At 38.1% G+C, this 21,559-nt stretch overlaps 1 protein-coding gene across 1 annotated transcript in view; it reads left to right on the forward strand.

Annotated features, from left to right (window-relative positions):
- Positions 1–21,559, forward strand: part of galnt9 (polypeptide N-acetylgalactosaminyltransferase 9) — a 60,839-nt gene that overhangs the window by 25,216 nt on the left and 14,064 nt on the right. Inside the window, exons 3-6 of the mRNA XM_046842037.1 lie at positions 237–403; positions 6,610–6,784; positions 15,561–15,758; positions 17,246–17,363. Of these exons, the coding sequence (XP_046697993.1) occupies positions 237–403; positions 6,610–6,784; positions 15,561–15,758; positions 17,246–17,363 (658 nt within the window). The remainder of the gene's footprint in view (positions 1–236; positions 404–6,609; positions 6,785–15,560; positions 15,759–17,245; positions 17,364–21,559) is intronic.

The raw sequence follows: 21,559 nt of genomic DNA on the forward strand, positions 1-21,559 counted from the left end.
GCAGTTTTATTTAAGAGAGAGTCTTTAGTTCTACACACACTTCTGATTAATGAACCTGATCAATCCATTTCTGTTTGATACAGACTCGACAAACGGAGGGAATGGAAGAGCTCTGGTTGATGTTTTATTAAACTCAAGATCTTGACACTTTTATAATTTGGTACATATTGTTTTGTGCGTGTGTGTGTGTGTGTGTGTGTGTGTGTGTGTGTGTGTGTGTGTGTGTGTGTGTGCAGGTGTAAACTTTTGACATATCCTGACGACCTGCCTCAGATCTCGGTGGTGTTCATCTTTGTAAATGAAGCGCTGTCTGTGATTCTGCGCTCAGTACACAGCGTGGTCAATCACACACCTGCTCACCTGCTCAAGGAGATCATCCTGGTGGATGACAACAGCGACAGCGGTAAGACATGACCTCAAAGTTCTGCTCAAACCATCAAAACATGCTCCAACTGCAAAGTCAGCCAAGTGAGCACAGGTCTCACAATTATGTTTAAGAAGAATTTCACCTTCAACACCTCCTCACTTTCTTCACCTCCATCACATTCATCACTCTCCTCACCTTTATCACCTTCATTACTCTCCTCACCTTCATCACATTCATCACTCTCCTCACCTTCATCATCTTCATCATGATCACTCTCCTCACCTTCATCACCTTTATCACTCTCCTCACCTTCATCACCTTCATAATGATCACTCTCCTCACCTTCATCCCCTTCATCACTCTCCTCACCTTCATCACATCCATTACTCGTTGTTTGTCCTAGTTTATTCACTTCCTGGTGTGTTTGGGTCTGTTTCTTCTCCTCTTCTCTTCTCTGCTGTTGTTCTTTTCTTTTTTAATTTTTAATGATCTGTTTTTTTTGCCAGCCGGTGATAAAAAACCTTCTCAGATAAACGAGTTTAAAGTGTGCAGCAGAGGCACCCCTCAGCCTGTGTGTGTGTGTGTGTGTGTGTGTGTGTGTGTGTGTGTGTGTGTGCCCTGGCCTTGTTTGTGGAACAAATGCAGATCAGTGCACAGTTGTTTTTGCTGATGTGCAGTCAGAGCCCAGAGGCATGTATACTTACTGTATTACAACACACACACACATACACACACACACACACACACACACACACACACACACACACACACACGCTTTGGAGGGTTAGGGGTTTTTGGGGGCTTGTTGTTTTTTATGGTGGGGTTGGGTTTTTGACATGTTAGTTTGTTGTAAGGGTGGTTTCGGGGTGGTTTTGAAGGTTGGGGTTTTTGGAGAATAATCATGTCAGTTCATTAGTGTTTGTGTAAAACAAAAAGGCGTGAGTGATGATGTTCTACACAAACAGATGAGAGAAACTCGTTTCTAACCTGAATAATGTTCACAGCTCCTCAGTAGGAACATGACCTGGATATGTAGTGTTACAGGGCTGGGGTTTGGATGTGGTGGCGCTGTGTTGCTTTGTTGAAGTGATTAATGTTAGCTAACTATCAGACTAATCCTGTTACTTAGAGATGAAACTGAGGCCACACGGAATATCAGAGTTCCACAGACTGGACTTATCCACTGTCTCAGAAAGACGTCCAGTTCGATAGATAGCATGAACTAAAAAAATCTAAATTCTTTTGATTCTCAAAGGAAATAAAAGCTCTGTGTTGGGATATTAGTGGAGTGTACGAGGTGCTGGCACACACAGCACTGTCCTGAGAGATTTCAGTTTCTGCTGACAGATGTTTCAGCTCCACACTGCTGCTCAGATTCAGCCCTGCTGGCTTGACATTTTCTTTTACAATTCCAGCATCCTGAGAATCGACTCCTGAAACGCTAATCCACAGAATGTCTGAAATTGTCTGTGATATGCTTTTATTTCTCCCCAATAGTCAGGTCAGGAATTCAGTCAGGGGTAACGATGGTGTGTGTGTGTGTGTGTGTGTGTGTGTGTGTGTGTGTTACTGAAGCTCGATTAGGAAACCTACAGAACATTTGCATTCTAATCTCACTAATCAGAAATAAACACTTTTGGCTTTTTGGCAGATTAAAACACGTATCATTATGAGGACATTTCATTGCTATAAAAAGCAAAGACACACGTTGAGAGCTCAGTGAGGAGCGTCTTCCTTGGTTCATCTGAATAATAAGTGTCCTTGAAACAGATCTGATACGAGGAAGAGCATCAGTAAGAGCTGCTAATAGATTTTTAGAATCAGATGAAGAGATGATTTATGGCCCAGAGTGGAGGAAATGCTCTGTAACTGAGCTCTGGGGGAACAGGAAGTTCTAATGAGATTAGAGGAAGGACACTGGTTTTTATCTTTGTTCAAACACACACACACACACACACACACACACACACACACACACACACACACACACACACACAAACATTATGCACTCTTGAGGATGCAGACACTCAACAGTTGCATCAGTTATTACAGGACCATACTGTAATGTTCAACCTTCAGGGCTGTTTGTAAAGCATCATATATCACCTTTCAGCTGCAGATGTACACATGAGGAAATCCATTCCCTCTATCCAACGTCATCTCTCTCTCTCTCTCTCTCTCTCTCTCTCTCTCTGTCTCTCTCTATCTCACATCGCTCTTCATTACTCATTTCTCAGCTCTCCTCATCTCTCAGCTCTCTCCATTTCTCATTTTTCTCCATCTCGCTCCATCTCTCTCTATCTCTCATCTCTCTTTATCTCTTTCTATCACTTTATATCTCTCATCTCTTAGCTCTCTCCATCATTTCTTCTTTTTTTTTATCTCTCACTGCTCTTTATCTCTCCATCTCTATCCATTACCCTTTATGTCTCTCTGTTTCATTTAATATCTCTTCATCGCTCCTCTTATCTCTGAATTTCTTATTCCTTAAACTTCAATTACTCGTTTATATTATCCTGACTCTAAATCACAGGTTGTACTCTGTCCAGCAGCCCCTGAAGCTCCAAACTCATTCTACTCTTCATTTCCTCATCTGTTTTCCCTCATTTCTGAACTTTTCAGTAGTTTTGATGTACAGTACAATGTGCAGCCCCAGTTCAGTCAGGACGTTTTTTTAATAAAGAATCACTGCAATTGCTGCGGTTTGCTGAAGGAAGCGACGAAAGGAAGAGACTAGCTGGGCTACATTTATCCAGTCAGTGAAACTTAACAATCACATGATTTACAGATTAGATTATTAACTTAGATTAGTTTAGTTTAGATTAGATTAGATTATTAGATTAGATTAGATTAGATTAGATTAGATTAGATTAGATTAGATTAGGAGGAGGAAATTATTTTTGAGAGTTTGTTCACTCCTGCGTACTGAAAATTTTACTCAGGTAGACCTGAGGCACTCAGACACTGCAGCACTGCAGTTCTTTGGAATATACGTCTTTCTCTCTCTCTCTCTCACACACACACACACACACACACACACACACACACACACACACTGCTAAGTACACTCGTAGCATGGGAAGGTCAGAGCAGATGATGAATTGGTTAAATTTGTAATAGTTTTTTTGATGAATTTGATTGGAGTCTAATCCGAGCATGTGTGTGATTGATGTACAGCGTATACAGTATACAGTAATTAGCCATGTAAGAGAGGAAGAGGGGGCTGAGATTGATAACAAAAACTTTGAAGGTCTGAATGCAATTGAACAAAATTTTAATACTCCCCTAATGTATTAATACACTGACATGAGTACGGTAATAAGGTACTAAATAAACCCACCTAAATAAAAGTAACACATTTATTTTATTGTAAATATTTGTGTTTAATAATTAATCAAGAAAAATAAAATCACATCAGCAGCTTACATAGTCAACAGTAAATATAGCATTTTGATCAGAATAGAACAGTTTGATTAGACAGATCAGACTGCAAACCCTCTTTAGAAAGTTTTACTAATACAGACATCACTTAAGACCAGTGTGCTTCCTGTTGCCATGGTAACTTTGACCCCAAATTCCACTATCTGTTCAGGAACATGTTGTGCACATGCAAGTAACATATCAGTACACCAGAGTGTTGTTCCTGCTTTAGTATATACGCAATAAAACGCTCTGATTCCAGGTGAAGTAAGAAACTTTAGTCCCTTCAGTCCCTTCAGTGCCTCATTAATCACAATCAGCATCTCAGATATGCCCACAATACCTCATCCCACCTCGCCCTGCCCCGCCCCAACAACTACCCCAACCTCGCCACTGCTCAGCCTGAACCCGAGCTGGTGTGATGGATGAATGTTAGCTTTCTTCCCCGTTTCACATCACTGAGGCTGAATACATTATTTCTCCCTCATAATTCTTTATCCTGTTCGCTCTTATGCCCAGGCGAGGTAGTGAGTTCTAAAGAACTGGAGGACTTTTGGGTTCTCTATTCCTTTCCTTCTCCTCCATCTTTTTCTCTTCATTCTACTCCTCTTTTTCCCTATCATATTCCTTTTCCTTTTTCCTTCTTCTCTTTTATCTTTTCCTCTTACTCCTTTTTCTATTACTCCTCCTCCACTTCTTCCTCATCCTTGTCCTTCTCTTCCTCTTTTTTCTCCCCCTATTTCTTTTCTTCTTCCTTCTTTTCCTCCTCCTTCTTCTCTGTTCCTCCCCCTTTCCACATAAAAAATTTCCTCGTCATCTTTGTACCGTTTCCTGCTCAGATGAAGTGTAATAACGTATGTTTCACTACAAAACACCAGGTTGAGGTCGAGGTGTTGCATTGACTGGATTTTCTTCTCACAGTGAGGAGAAATAGGCCGTGTCCCAAATACACACTGCGTTCTATTTGCCGGTTCAGTGAGTGAAACTAACGGCTTTCTGTTTTTTTTTTCTTTTGCAAACTCTCAGAGAAAAAGCAGAGAAATTACGAGAGCCAGGAGAAGCTGGTTTTACCATGAAATGCTGTGGCTTATTCATATGGTCATGCACTGCAACTACAAATAGATAAAAATGATGATTCTGTAATAAATAGCTAAATGTAATGATGGACAGATAAGTGATTATGTGCTGATTAGTTTCCTGTAATGACACGACGCATGCAGTGTTTATTACTTACATGTCAGCTCTTAGTTAGAGTTAGTCTCTCTATATAAATGCTGATTATCAGGAACAAATGATTTTGTTGCACTTTGTTGTGAAGTGCAGTTTAAGGAGTACAGTAGAGTATTGGGCACATCTGTATCATCTGCAACATCTGTAACATCTGTAAGTGGGATTTAAGAGTGAGATTTATATCATATTTGTTTGCTCACTTTAATCCCATTAGCTGCACTAATCCCTCATGAATATTTATTAGTGTTACTGTACTGTAGTGTACTGTAGTGTATATTTAGTACTGTAGTGTTTATTAAATACTGTAGTGTATACTCAGTACTGTGGTGTTTATTCAGTACTGTAGTGTTTATTCAATACTGTAGTGTATATTCAGTACTGTAGTGTTTATTCAGTACTGTAGTGTTTATTCAATAATGTGGTGTTTATTCAATACTGTAGTGTTTATTCAATACTGTAGTGTATATTCAGTACTGTGGTGTTTATTCAGTACTGTAGTGTTTATTCAATACTGTAGTGTATATTCAGTACTGTGGTGTTTATTCAGTACTGTAGTGTTTATTCAATACTGTAGTGTATATTCAGTACTCTGGTGTTTATTCAGTACTGTAGTGTGTATTTAATAATGTGGTGTTTATTCAGTACTGTAGTGTTTATTCAATACTGTAGTGTTTATTCAGTACTGTAGTGTTTATTTAATACTGTAGTGTGTATTCAGTACTGTGGTGTTTATTCAGTACTGAAGTGTTTATTCAATACTGTAGTGTATATTCAGTACTGTGGTGTTTATTCAGTACTAAAGTGTTTATTCAATACTGTAGTTTATATTCAGTACTGTAGTGTTTATTCAATACTGTAGTGTTTATTCAGTACTGTGGTGTTTATTCAGTACTGTAGTGTATATTCAGTACTGTGGTGTTTATTCAGTACTGTAGTGTTTATTCAATACTGTAGTGTTTATTCAGTACTGTGGTGTTTATTCAGTACTGTGGTGTTTATTCAGTACTGTAGTGTTTATTCAATACTGTAGTGTTTATTCAGTACTGTAGTGTTTATTCAGTACTGTGGTGTTTATTCAGTACTGGTGTTTATTTAATACTGTAGTGTCTATTCAGTACTGTAGTGTTTATTCAATACTGTAGTGTATATTCCGTACTGAGGTGTTTATTCAGTACTGTAGTGTTTATTCAATACTGTAGTGTTTATTCAGTACTGTGGTGTTTATTCAGTACTGTAGTGTATATTCAGTACTGTGGTGTTTATTCAGTACTGTAGTGTATATTCAGTACTGTGGTGTTTATTCAGTACTGAAGTGTTTATTCAATACTGTAGTGTATATCCAGTACTGTGATGTTTATTCAGTACTGTAGTGTTTATTCAGTAATGTAGTGTTTATTGGTAAGTGTAGTGTAGTGTATGTAGTGTAGTGTATGTAGTGTAGTGTAGTGTAGTGTAGTGTAGTGTAGTGTAGTGTATATTCAGTGATGTGTTCATGCATCATCAACTTTCGTGTGTGTTTTGTGTTCTCTCTCTCTCTCTCTCTCTCTCTCTCTCTCTCTCTCTCTCTCTCTCTCTCTCTCTCTCTCTCTCAGTGGAACTGAAGTATAACCTGGATCAGTACGTGAATAAACGTTATCCTGGATTAGTGAAGATTGTGAGGAACTCGAAAAGAGAAGGACTGATCCGCGCTCGGATTCATGGCTGGAACGCTGCTACGGCTTCTGTAGTCGGCTTCTTCGATGCACATGTGGAATTTAACACAGCCTGGTGAGTCTCCTGGACAGTAGATGCAGTATTATTACTCAGTATTACTCAGCATGTCAGATCCTGCATTTGTGCTGCAGTACTCATAGCTAACTACAGTAAGCTTCATAACTAAATACAGTACCCTTTATAACTAACTACAGTACACTTCATAGCTAACTACAGTACGCTTCATAATTAAATACAGTACACTTCATAGCTACCTACAGTACACTTCATAGCTAACTACAGTACGCTTCATAACTAAATACAGTACACTTCATAGCTAACTACAGTACACTTCATAGCTAACTACAGTACGCTTCATAGCTAAATACAGTACCCTTTATAACTAACTACAGTACACTTCATAGCTAAATACAGTACCCTTTATAACTAACTACAGTACCCTTTATAACTAACTACAGTACACTTCATAGCTAAATACAGTACCCTTTATAACTAACTACAGTACCCTTTATAACTAACTACAGTACGCTTCATAGCTAAATACAGTACCCTTTATAACTAACTACAGTACACTTCATAGCTAACTACAGTACGCTTCATAACTAAATACAGTATGTTTTATAACTAACTACAGTACGCTTCATAACTAACTACATTACGCTTCATAGCTAAATACAGTACCCTTTATAACTAACTACAGTACACTTCATAGCTAACTACAGTACGCTTCATAACTAAATACAGTATGTCTTATAACTAACTACAGTACGCTTCATAACTAACTACATTACGCTTCATAGCTAAATACAGTACCCTTTATAACTAACTACAGTACACTTCATAGCTAACTACAGTACACTTCATAACTAACTACAGTACCCTTTATAACTAACTACAGTACACTTCATAACTAACTACAGTACCCTTTATAACTAAATACAGTACACTTCATAGCTAAATACAGTACGCCTTATAACTACAGTACGCTTCATAACTAACTACAGTACACTTCATAACTAACTACAGTACCCTTTATAACTAACTACAGTACACTTCATAGCTAACTACAGTACACTTCATAACTAACTACAGTACCCTTTATAACTAACTACAGTACACTTCATAGCTAAATACAGTACGCCTCATAACTAACTACAGTACGCTTCATAACTAACTACACTACGCTTCATAACTAACTACAGTACGCTTCATAACTAACTACAGTACGCTCCATAACTAACTACAGTACGCTTTATAACTAACTACAGTACGCTTCATAACTAACTACAGTACGCTCCATAACTAACTACAGTGCGGCTCCATAACTAACTACAGTGCGCTTCATAACTAACTACAGTACGCTTCATAACCAACTACAGTACGCTTCATAACTAACTACAGTACGCTCCATAACTAACTACAGTACGCTTTATAACTAACTACAGTACGCTTCATAACTAACTACACTACGCTTTATAACTAACTACAGTACGCCCATAACTAACTACAGTGCGGCTCCATAACTAACTACAGTACGCTCATAACTAACTACACTCGCTTTATAACTAACTACAGTACGCTCCATAACTAACTGCAGTACCCTTTATAACTAACTACAGTACCCTTCATAACTAACTACAGTACCCTTTATAACTAACTACAGTACGCTCCATAACTAACTGCAGTACGCTTAATAACTAACTACAGTATGCTTCATAACTACCTACAGTACGCTCCATAAATAACTACAGTACCCTTTATAACTAACTACAGTACGCTCCATAACTAACTACAGTACCCTTTATAACTAACTACAGTACGCTCCATAACTAACTACAGTACCCTTTATAACTAACTACAGTACGCTCCATAACTAACTACAGTACCCTTTATAACTAACTACAGTACCCTTTATAACTAACTACAGTACGCTCTATAACTAACTACAGTACACTTCATAGCTAACTACAGTACGCTTCTTCACTCATACACACTGATTTAGTACTGATCAGGCACTTAGTTATTAGATAATGCTCAATTCTTCAAGTACACTAAGTCATTAAATATCATTTCTATTAGTTATTAGGAGTGAATGATTGAAGTTTGATGCTACAGAATGATTAATGTGTGTTTTTCTGTTCACTTCTCATGAGTGTCACCACAAACAATACAATTCACTACACCCTACACTAATGTGATTCTGTTAACCTGTCATATGTGGGAGATGGATGTGTGTGTGTGTGTGTGTGTGTGTGTGTGTGTGTGTGTGTGTGTGTGTGTGTGTGTGTGTGTGTGATTTCTTGGCTCATTGTTTAGTCAATTCAGAAAAGTGTTTAGTGTGAAATTTAGTCTAATTCCATTTGCATTAGTAGCCACAGTGTGTGCAGCTCTTGTGCATGTGCTTGTTTGCATGTTGCAGGTAAAATTTTGTAGCCCTACTATCACTATACAACTGTTGCTATGGTTACATGTTCTGTTACTTTCCAAAATCGTTCATCGTTATAACATTATAACAAACCTTTTAGCACTAAAGTCACAACATGTAAAAACAGACCTGACCTACATCATTATGATTCGCTGCCGTGGTTATAGAGTACAGGGTGTAAGTGGTACCTACAGGAGTAAAGTGAGGAAGAGCTGTGGGTCCTGTATGTGACAGATATTCATGAAATTCTAAAGAATGATTAAAGAATAAGAGGAATATTTAACCTTTCTTCACAATTCTAAATCTTGTGCACTTAAACTTTATAAGGCTGCTGTGTGCCTCTTTTGGAATATTCCATTCTACATTAATCCCCATTGGCTGTTTTAATAACCTCCACTCTTTGGGGAAGTTGTTCCACTAGATTTTAGAGTATACTGGAGATTTGTGCTCATTCACCCACAATGGTGTTAGTAAAGTCAGGTACTGATGTAGGTGGGGTGCAGTCAGCATTCACATTCATCATGTTCAATAGAATTGAGGTCAAAGCTCTATAGCAAGAGATCTTCTACTTTCAGCCTGATGAATCCTGGCATTGTCATCTTAGAATCTGCCCATGTAATTAGCGAAGAAAAACAAGGCCATTGATCCATTCAATACATTCAGGTGGTCAGCTGACCTCATTCTTTGAGCACATAATGTTGCTAACCTGAGACCTGACCAACTGCAGCAACCCCAGATCATAGCACTACCCCCACAGGCTCGTACAGTAGGCACTAGGCGTGATGGGTGCATCAGTTTATCTGCCTCTCTTCTTACCCTGATGTGCCCATCACTCTGGAACAGGGTTAATCTGGACTCATTAGACCACATGACCTTCTTCCATTGCTCCAGAGTCCAATCTTTATGCTCCCTAGAAAATTAAAGCCTTTATTCTAATTTGCTTTACTGATGAGTGTTTTTCTGAAGGGTACACAGCTGTTTAGTCCCAATCCCTTGAGTTCCCTTCACATTGTGCGTGTGGAAATGATCTTACTTTCACTAATAAACACAGCCGTGAGTTCTATTGTTGTCTTTTTACGATTTGATTTTACAAAAAGTTTAAGCGATCACCGATCATTCAAGATCTTTTCCGACCACATTTCCTCCTCGAAGAAGATGGTTCCCCACTACGCTGGAAAGTTCTTAACCCAATTTTAGTAGTTTCAGCGATCTCCCCAGATGTTTTCTATGCTTGATGCATGCCAATAATTTGACCCTTCTGAAACAGATGAACATCTTTTCCATGACCAAAGGATGTGTCTTCCGACATGGTTAAAAATTAGAAGCTTTTCACTGCATCAGTTGAGGTTAAATAACTTGTTGCCAGCAGCAAACATCCATGCAGTAAATATCCAATGGGAGGCTCTTACCTCTTTGCTTAGTTAAATACAAGGGTGACATTTTTTTGGACATGCAGTGTATAAAACTGTATAAAGAGTCCATTTATACACTCTGACTATCAGGTGTAATGTGTTTAAAGTTTTACACAATGACTGTTAAATCCCACATTCTGACTGGTCAGAAAGTATAAAGATTTCTATAACAGCAGTATTGACAGTATAGGTTTACTGTACATTAACACTCTCATTTCGATACCTTATTGTTTCTATAGCAACTGGAGCATGTACAGTAAAAATGATAAATGAAATCTCATCTCTTATTCTCTCTGTTTGTCTGTTGTTAGAGCAGTTGCTGAGATCTATAATGCACTTAAGAAAGAAAACAGTATAGAATGGATTGATGTGTCCTTTTTTTTTTAATAAACCATTCAGTGTTCAGGATCACCTCAGAGCCCTGAGAGTAAATAAAGGCGAGATCCTATTATCTGATAAAGCTGTACAAAAAACCTTACCTCCTCATGGTAGATTTGTCACGCACAAATTTCATCAGAGGAAAGTCTCTGAGGACAGAGAGAGAGAGAGAGAGAGAGAGAGAGAGAGAGAGAGAGAGAGAGAGAGAGAGAGGGTGATGACATGGGGAGCTGAGCACAGCAGGAGATAAAGATCTCAGGTTCACTCAGCAGAACAAAGAGCTTGATTCTATACTTACCGCTAAGTGTTTACAAGGAAGTTAAGAAACACCGAAAATCAAATCTGTCCGATTTTCAAACTTTCTAACTCCTGTATATTACAGTGAACAAGCTGTATACATTTTTACATATTAAAAAGAGTACAAAAGTACAGAGTAGAAAAGTGTTGTATCGTATAAAATATTAGAGTACAAAACATACTACAGCATTATAAAGTAGAGAAGGGCACAGTGGTGTAGAATAGGGTACAGTAGTATAGTGTAGAGTACAGTAGTATAGTGTAGAGTACAGTACAGTAGTATAGTGTAGAGTACAGTACAGTAGTATAGTGTAGAGTACAGTAGTATAGTGTAGAGTACAGTACAGTAGTATAGTGTAGAGTACAGTAGTATATTTTACAGTAGTATAGTGTAGTACAGTACAGTACAGTGGTATGTTGTAGAGTGGTGTAGAGGTACAGTAGTATAGTGTAGAGTACAGTAGTATATTTTACAGTAGTATAGTGTACAGTACAGTACAGTAGTATAGTGTAGAGTACAGTACAGTAGTATAGTGTAGCGTACAGTAGTATATTTTACAGTAGTATAGTGTACAGTACAGTACAGTACAGTGGTATGGTGTGAGTACAGTAGTATATTTTACAGTGGTATGGTGTAGAGTACAGTACAGTAGTATAGTGTAGAGCACAGTAGTATAGTGTAGAGTACAGTACAGTAGTATAGTGTAGAGCACAGTAGTATGGTGTAGAGTACAGTACAGTGAGTATAGTGTAGAGCACAGTGGTATGGTGTAGAGTACAGTACAGTGGTATGGTGTGAGTACAGTACAGTACAGTGGCATAGTGTAGAGTACAGTAGTATATTGTACAGTGAGTATATTGTAGAGTGGTGTAGTGTAGAGTACAGTACAGTAGTATAGTGTAAAGTACAGTACAGTCATATTGTAGAGTACAGTAGTATATTGTAGCATACATAAGTATATTGTAGAGTAGTGCAGTGTAGAGTACAGTAGTATATTGTAGAGTGGTGTAGAGTACAGTATATTGTAGAGTGAGTGTAGAGTACAGTAGTATATTGTGAGTGGTGTAGAGTACAGTAGTATATTGTACAGTAGTATAGTGTAGAGTACAGTACTATATTGTAGAGTAGTGTAGTGTAGAGTACAGTAGTATATTGTAGAGTAGTATATTGTAGAGTACAGTAGTATATTGTAGAGTAGTGTAGAGTACAGTAGTATATTGTAGAGTAGTGTAGAGTACAGTAGTATAGTGTAGAGTACAGTAGTATAGTGTAGAGTACAGTAGTATATTGTACAGTAGTATATGTAGAGCAGTGTAGAGTACAGTAGTATATTGTAGAGCAGTGTAGAGTACAGTAGTATAGTGTAGAGTACAGTAGTATTGTAGAGTACAGTAGTATTGTAGAGTAGTATATTGTACAGTAGTATATGTAGAGCAGTGTAGAGTACAGTAGTATAGTGTAGAGTACAGTAGTATATTGTAGAGTACAGTAGTATAGTGTAGAGTACAGTAGTATATTGTAGAGTAGTATATTGTAGAGTAGTGTAGAGTACAGTAGTATAGTGTAGAGTACAGTAGTATATTGTAGAGTGGTGTAGTACAGTAGTATAGTGTAGAGCACAGTAGTATATTGTAGAGCAGTGTAGAGTACAGTAGTATATTGTAGAGCACAGTAGTATATTGTAGAGCAGTGTAGAGTACAGTAGTATATTGTAGAGCACAGTAGTATATTGTAGAGCAGTATATTGTAGAGCAGTGTAGAGTACAGTAGTATATTGTAGAGTACAGTAGTATATTGTACAGTAGTATATTGTAGAGTAGTGTAGAGTACAGTAGTATATTGTAGAGTACAGTAGTATATTGTAGAGTAGTATATTGTAGAGTAGTGTAGAGTACAGTAGTATATTATAGAGTACAGTAGTATATATTGTAGAGTAGTATATTGTAGAGCAGTGTAGAGCACAGTAGTATATTGTGAGTACAGTAGTAGTGTAGAGTAGTATTGTAGAGTACTGTAGAGTACAGCAGTATAGTGTAGAGTACAGTAGTATAGTAGAGTACAGTAGTAGTGTAGAGTACAGTAGTATAGTGTAGTACAGTAGTATAGTGTAGAGCACAGTAGTATATTGTAGAGTAGTATTGTAGAGTAGTATGTAGAGTACAGTAGTATAGTGTAGAGTACAGTAGTATATTGTAGAGCAGTGTAGAGTACAGTAGTATATTGTGAGTACAGTAGTATATTGTAGAGCAGTAGTATAGTGTACAGTACAGTAGTATAGTGTAGTACAGTACAGTAGCATATTGTAGAGTACAGTATATTGTAGAGTGTGTAGAGTACAGTAGTATGGTGTAGAGTACAGTGAGTATATTGTAGAGTATATTGTAGAGAGTACAGTGGTATATTATAGAGTACAGTAGTATATTGTAGAGTAGTATATTGTAGTACAGTAGTATATTGTAGAGTACAGTAGTGTAGAGTACAGTAGTATATTGTACAGTAGTATGGTGTGAGTACAGTGGTATAGTGTAGAGTACAGTACAGTAGTATGGTGTAGAGTACAGTTGTATATTGTAGAGTAGTATATTGTAGAGTAGTGTAGAGTACAGTAGTATATTGTAGAGTAGTGTAGAGTACAGTAGTATAGTGTAGAGTACAGTGGTATGGTGTAGAGGTACAGTTGTATATTGTAGAGTGGTATGTTGTAGAGTGGTATATTGTAGAGTAGTGTAGAGTACAGTAGTATTGTAGAGTAGTGTAGGTACAGTGGTATATTGTAAAGTACAGTAGTATAGTGTAGAGTACAGTAGTATATTGTAGAGTAGTATATTGTAGTAGTGTAGAGTACAGTAGTATGGTGTAGAGTACAGTGGTATATTGTAGAGTGGTGGTGTAGAGTACAGTGGTATAGTGTAGAGTACAGTAGTATATTGTAGAGTGGTGTAGAGTACAGTGGTATATTGTAAAGTACAGTAGTATATTGTACAGTAGTATAGTGTAGTACAGTAGTATATTGTGAGTACAGTAGTATATTGTAGAGTAGTATATTGTAGAGTGAGTGTAGAGTACAGTAGTATAGTAGAGTACAGTGGTATATTGTACAGTAGTATATTGTAGAGTAGTGTAGAGTACAGTGTAGTATATTGTGAGTACAGTAGTATATTGTAGAGTGGTATATTGTAGAGTAGTGTAGAGTACAGTGGTATATTATAGAGTACAGTGGTATATTGTAGAGTGGTATATTGTAGAGTACAGTAGAGTACAGTAGTATATTGTAGAGCACAGTGGTATATTGTGAGTACAGTAGTATTGTAGAGTAGAGCAGTGTAGAGTACAGTACAGTGGTATAGTGTAGAGTACAGTAGTATATTGTAGAGTAGTGTAGAGTACAGTGGTATGGTGTGAGTACAGTGGTATGTGTAGAGTACAGTAGTATATTGTAGAGTAGTATATTGTACAGTAGTATAGTGTAGAGTACAGTGGTATGTTGTGAGTACAGTGGTATATTGTACAGTATATTGTAGAGCAGTGTAGAGCAGTAGTATATTGTAGAGTACAGTAGTATATTGTACAGTAGTATATTGTAGAGTACAGTAGTGTAGAGTACAGTAGTATATTGTACAGTAGTGTAGAGCACAGTAGTATATTGTACAGTATATTGTAGAGTGTAGAGTACAGTAGTATATTGTAGAGTACAGTAGTATATTGTAGAGTACAGTACAGTAGTATATGTAGAGTAGTGTAGAGTACAGTAGTATATTGTAGAGTACAGTAGCATATTGTAGAGTACAGTAGCATATTGTAGAGTACAGCAGTATATTGTAGAGCACAGCAGTATATTGTACAGTAGTATATTGTAGAGTACAGTAGTATATTGTACAGTAGTATATTGTAGAGTAGTGTAGAGTACAGTAGTATATTGTAGAGTACAGTAGTATATTGTAGAGTACAGTAGTATATTGTACAGTAGTATATTGTAGAGTAGTGTAGAGTACAGTAGTATAGTGTAGAGTACAGTAGTATATTGTAGAGTAGTATATTGTAGAGTAGTGTAGAGTACAGTAGTATAGTGTAGAGTACAGTAGTATATTGTAGAGTACAGTAGTATATTGTACAGTAGTATATTGTAGAGTAGTGTAGAGTACAGTAGTATATTGTAGAGTACAGTAGTATATTGTAGAGTAGTGTAGAGTACAGTAGTATAGTGTAGAGTACAGTAGTATATTGTAGAGTAGTGTAGAGTACAGTAGTATATTGTAGAGTACAGTAGTATAGTAAATCTGTTTGAGATTGTGACACTTGTTTCTCTCTCTCCCTCAGGGCAGAACCAATCCTGTCCCGAATAAAAGAGGAACGCACTCGGATCATCCTTCCTGCCATCGACAACATCAAATACAATACTTTTGAAGTGCAGCAGTATGCTAACGCTGCTCATGGCTACAACTGGGGTTTGTGGTGCATGTACATCATTCCTCCTCAGGATTGGTTGGATAGAGGAGATGAGACCGCCCCTATCAGGTGAAAACAGCCAATCCATGACCTTTTTCATTTGTACTGCAGAATTCACTGAAAAGGCTGCCTTTATGAGCATACTGTTTTCTTACACTTTCAAATGTACAGAATGTGTGTGTGTGTGTGTGTGTGTGTGTGTGTGTGTGTGTGTGTGTGTGTGTGTGTGATTTGAGCATGTTTTTTGGTGATTACTAAATTTTGCAGTTCTGCTGTTTTTTCCTATTTGTTCACAACTCGCTTGGCATTAAATCTAATGACATACATGGATAAATAAAAAAATTGAAGGAAGACTGGATGGATGCATGGATTATAAATATGTGAAAGTTTAAATAGATTAGATTTGTGGATGGAATGATGAATGGATGAAAACAGACAAAACAGTTTGGTTTTATTTTTTTAAAGAAAGAATATGGATGGATGGATGTGTAAATGGATGTGATGGATGGATGGATGGATGGATGGATGGATGGATGGATGGATGGATGGATAGATAGATAGATAGATAGATAGATAGATAGATAGATAGATAGATAGATAGATAGATAGATAGATAGATAGATAGATAGATAGATAGATAGATGGTTGGGTGGTTATGGTGTGGTAAATGGATGGATGGCTGTATAGATGGATGTATAGGTGGATGTATAGATGGATGGTAGGGTGGTTATGATGTGGTAAATGGATGTGATGGATGGATGTGATGGATGGATGGATGGATGGATGGATGGATGGATGGATGGATGGATGGATGGATGGATGGATGGATGGATGGATAAATAGTTGGGTGGTTATGATGTGGTAAATGGATGTGATGGATGGGTGGATGGATGGATGGATGGATGTCTAGATGGATGGATGTCTGGATGGATGGATGTCTAGATGGATGGATGGATGGATGGATGGATGGTTGGGTGGTTATGGTGTGGTAAATGGATGCGATGGGTGGATGGATGGATTAATAGATAGATGGATGTGTATTGGTGTGTGTGTGTGTGTGTGTGTGTGTGTGTGTGTGTGTGTGTGTGTGTGAGAGAGAGTTTTCCATCCTGCTGGTTCTTTCTGTTTGTCCAAGACTCCCCTGGCATTAAGTCTGCTGATTGCAGTTTATTTATTTGTTTGTTTGTTTGTTTATCTGTCACTGTTTTGTGGCAGGGCTGATGTGCTCATATTTTCTAGATCTAGTGAGGACTCTTGCTGCTGCATTCTGAACTAACTGAAGCTTATTTCTGCACTTACTCCAACACCCAGACAGTAAAGTGTTACAGTAGTCTAATCTAGATGTTACAAAAGCATCTACTAGTGTTTCTGCATCCTGTAACCACACCATATTTAGCATTTTAGCAATATTTCTAAAGTGAAAGAAGGAGATCCTGGTAATATCCTGGTAAAGCATCAGAGCTAGAGTTATAATTAAATAGACTTTCATTTTAGTTTTATAATCTCTCTCTCTCTCTCTCTCTCTCTCTCTCTCTCTCTCTGTGTCTGTTAATTAGGACTCCTGCGATGATTGGCTGCTCATTTGTGGTGGATCGTGAGTATTTTGGAGAGATCGGTCTCCTGGATCCAGGCATGGAGGTTTATGGAGGAGAGAATATTGAACTGGGGATGAGGGTGAGTGGTGTTCCTCTCACTTCCTGTTTTAAATTCATCCACTGTTCCTTTTCATCTCACAGTTTCTGTATCAGAGGCAAGAAGTGTGCTTGGCTTCTTTACCTGTAAATCCTGCTGGAGATTTAGAATCAAATATATTCATGTGTTCAAATTCACCCCGAGCCGATCTGAGCGGAACACAGGGGCGTGCTGGCCCACATGATCCTCATCGTAATTACTAATCAACACCGTGGTCTCGCTCACATCAAACCACCGTTCAGCTAATCCACACACACACACACACACACACACACACACACACACACACACACACAAAACCAAAGCTAGATATTTTAATCACATTTCTGCACTCGTCTGATTTCTGGGGTTTCAATCTGAGGCTTCCTCGAGGGCTGACACGGTTTCTAAATTCATACAAGGACATGCGTGGTGTAGCTCCCCGTGTGAGGGAGAAAAGCTCCTGTAGATGTGGGGGAAATCAAGCATACACAGTGCATCCGGAAAGTATTTACAGCGCTGCCTTTTTTACATTTTATGTTTTAGCCTCATTCCAAAATGGATTAAATTCATTATTTCCCTTACAATTCTGCAAACAATATCTCAAAATGACAATGTGACAGAAGTTTGTTTGAAATCTTTGCAAATTTATATCTGAGCTCTGCGTGGCCTGGAGGTTGATTCACCTTCTCAGATTATTTGCTCTCAGTGTTGCCCTTACTGAACACAGTGTTGTTTAAAATATGTAGATGTCACATACAATGCATTTTTATTCTCCATTAACACAACAGATTTCAGAACTCATATTTCTCTCACATTTGGTATTGATTACAGCTGCAGGAGTGTAATGAAGGCTGCAGGAGGTGAGCCATAGACAAGGTTAGAAAAATGATTGCAAACATAAATGATTTAGAAAGGAACATTAAAATGAGATCAGGGACACAGAGTAAATGCTAATGCACAACATTTGGGCTTTAAGTACTGAATATCTCCAGTAAATCAGTGCATCAGTGTATCATTAAATATATATTCGGGACATTAAACACGGTCTTTATGCACTTCCCACAGGGGAAGATTTCACATTTCAAAACATTCTCTGCAAAACATTTTTATTTTTTCAAACTGCTAGAACATATCGCGTTTCTCCATATGTTTGTAGGAGGTTTCATGAAGGTTTGATCATGTATGTAGTTAATCAAATATTTAAATATGTTACAGTGTAATTCAGTACTCTATCAACAAGCCTTAGGGCCAAAGAGGCCACGCCCACTCCACTGTGATTGACAGGTATAAAGCGTACACTCCGATGTCCTGAAGATATTCAAAAAAACAAGACACCCAAAAAGACACAGCTTGACCTCTGACCCTTACAGAGTGCTGACACTGGAGACTCTTTCCATAAAGTTTACATAAACATTTTGTTTATCAGCAGAGTCTGATCTGTTCACATCCAAGCTGTTACTATAGAAACCATTACTGTATCAGAATGGGCGTGTTAACATACAGTAAACCTGCTATTTTCTCAAGCAGCTGTTACACCTGACACCTCACTTTTACAGCCATTTTTTGGTTACCACAAACTGGGAGGCAGGCAGTTGTATTAGATGGAGTGGATGAAGATATGCTTTACATGGGTTGGAATGGAAGATATCGAATAGCCTGCTGTGTTGACAAGAGCGGACTAAATGTGTGGATGTATGTAAAGCACAGAATCTTATAGTCAGGTGTCCACAAACCTTTGGCCATATAGTATATATGTAAGCATGAGCATGTGGTCAGGGAAGCTCATAGTACCATTCCCATTCTTTAGTGCATGATGCGTTTATTCATCTGTAGTCACTGGTCAAGGTCACAGTGCTTCAACTGATAGTTTGTTTATATTATTGGAAACTGAAACCTATAAATGAATGGTTCAGTGTCACACCTTAAACGAAATTGACCTGAGACTACATGTGTATGTATTAAAGCTGATAACTTATAAGAACTCTGAGCAGACGTGAGATCCGGCATTTGGGACAGAGCCACAGAGATCAGCCTCGACGTGGCAGGGAAACAGACGTAGGTGATGGATGTTAATTGAAAACAAATGACAGACAGAAGGTTCACCAGCAGCATGTGTGAAGTTTAATTTGTGTTAAATATCAGAGAAGGAGATTAAAGCTCCATAACATTTGTTTCATTCTGACACTGATTGCACGGTGGATTATTTTACGGGTCTAAGCAGATGGTGTCCGAAACTGTAATGAATGTGTTCTTTTAGCGCTGAGCAGAAGAGACTGTAATAATCTGGGTGCAGATTCGGTTTGATTGTGAAGTATACGCTTCCTGTTATTCACTATCATGCTGAAACAGGCCACAACCTACATACTGGTATAGGTGTACAGTGATAATACCACTAAAGACACTTTATACAGCACTCAGAATGCAAAGCGGTGCCTGGACCCGGATGACTGCTGCTTACCGAAAGCACAAAATAAATCCAGTCACACAGATTTCAACCTACACAATTTATGGACTATACAGTATACATTTTGCCTCTGCTGGCAAAAAAGAGAAAGTATCTGTGTTAGCAGAACTGACAGTTGGGAACAGAAGCAGCTCCTGGGGTTGGGGACTGAATTTGTTTTTTCCGCTTTTCATTCGCTTTACTCCAGTAATTCATCATTTACAAGTTTCAATATGCACTTGATTTTTGACTTGGATTTTTTGAAGCGTGAAAGCGATTTATTTGTGGCGAGCCCCTGCAACATACACATCAAGACACATCACGTGTCAATATTAGATAGATATATTGTTTATCCCTAATTCTCTTCTCTGTTTGTTCTTTTTTTTTTTACCTAAACTAAGAACAGCAGATGAAAAATTCATGCTTCTCTGAAACAATGAACTTTTTTTTCACCTTCTGGAATCCCCGGGGGCGACCGGGGGAAAATACGCCAGTGGCGATGTTTCCGATGATCCACTTCCAGTAGTACTGCATGTGTTCTGGAGCCCGAAGAACAAAAAGCACCCAGCGTGAAGGCAGCCTTAGAGTTTGATAATAAAATCAAATCAAATCAAATCAAAAATCCCTGAGATGTTTTTCACAGAGTGAACCTAGCTGCTGATTTCTGAACGCTTTGTATGATTCATGAACAGAAGCTCCGGCTGTGTTTAAATCACCCTACACTCTACATCCTTACACTAAACACTATACAATTTAGAAGAAACATCTCTGCAGGTCTGAAACTAAAGCTCATTAAAGCGTCGTTGTGTTTCATCTCCATCGATATTCACAGTGTAAACCAACAGCACACGTTCAGTCAATACAGATGAAGCATGGCTCTCTCTCCGGACATATAAATCCATTAGTCATGCTTAATGAAGCAGGAGGTATTTATCTCATCGATCCCTACGTGTGTTTTTCTCTCTAATCACATCATCACGGGGTCAGAGTGAGCGCTGATAAATTATTCAGCCTCATAAATAAACACGTCCACAATAACCACACTGCATAAAGGAGCCGTTTATCAAATCTCTGCTGAAAAACTCAATTCACTTCAATTCAATTCAGGCTGATTTGTATAGCACTTTTAACAACAGATTGGGGAAAAACTCCCTGAGATGTCATGCAGAAGAAACCTTGAGAGGAACCAGATTTAAAACGGAACCCATCCTCATCCTCGACAGCAGATATCCATTTATTATAGTTCCATCATTGTTAAATGGAGACTCGAGTGGAACTGTTCATTACAGATGTTTTTCTAAACCACTGTAACCCTGATTATATAAATTCCAGTCCAGATACATCATGGTTCTTGATTTTAACCCTCCACATGACGCTTGTGGATCTTTAGGCTGTTTGTGTGGAGAACATCTTCAGCTGCTCCATCCAGAGGCAAGGCATCAGGATAAATATGGATTATTAGGCATGTTGATTGTCATGTAATGTTTAAGGACACTGTATAGTGTGATCAGAGAGCTACAGCAAGACTCCACATCAATACACACTGGTCTGTAGGTCTGTTTTACAGAGTCTTCTGAGATCTCTGCTACGAGTTAGAACTCAAAAATACGCAAAAAGCCAACTTTATTTCCACAGCACATAAGTGACGAAGTCTTTGATATGCACTCTCTGAGGCACTGGAAGACCTGCCTACTTCTCCAGAATCATACATCAGTGATCTTTCGTCTTTGTGTTTTCAGCCAGAAAACAGTGC

This window comes from Silurus meridionalis, chromosome 27, assembly GCF_014805685.1.
Source record: "Silurus meridionalis isolate SWU-2019-XX chromosome 27, ASM1480568v1, whole genome shotgun sequence".
Classification (NCBI taxonomy): Eukaryota; Metazoa; Chordata; class Actinopteri; order Siluriformes; family Siluridae; genus Silurus; species Silurus meridionalis.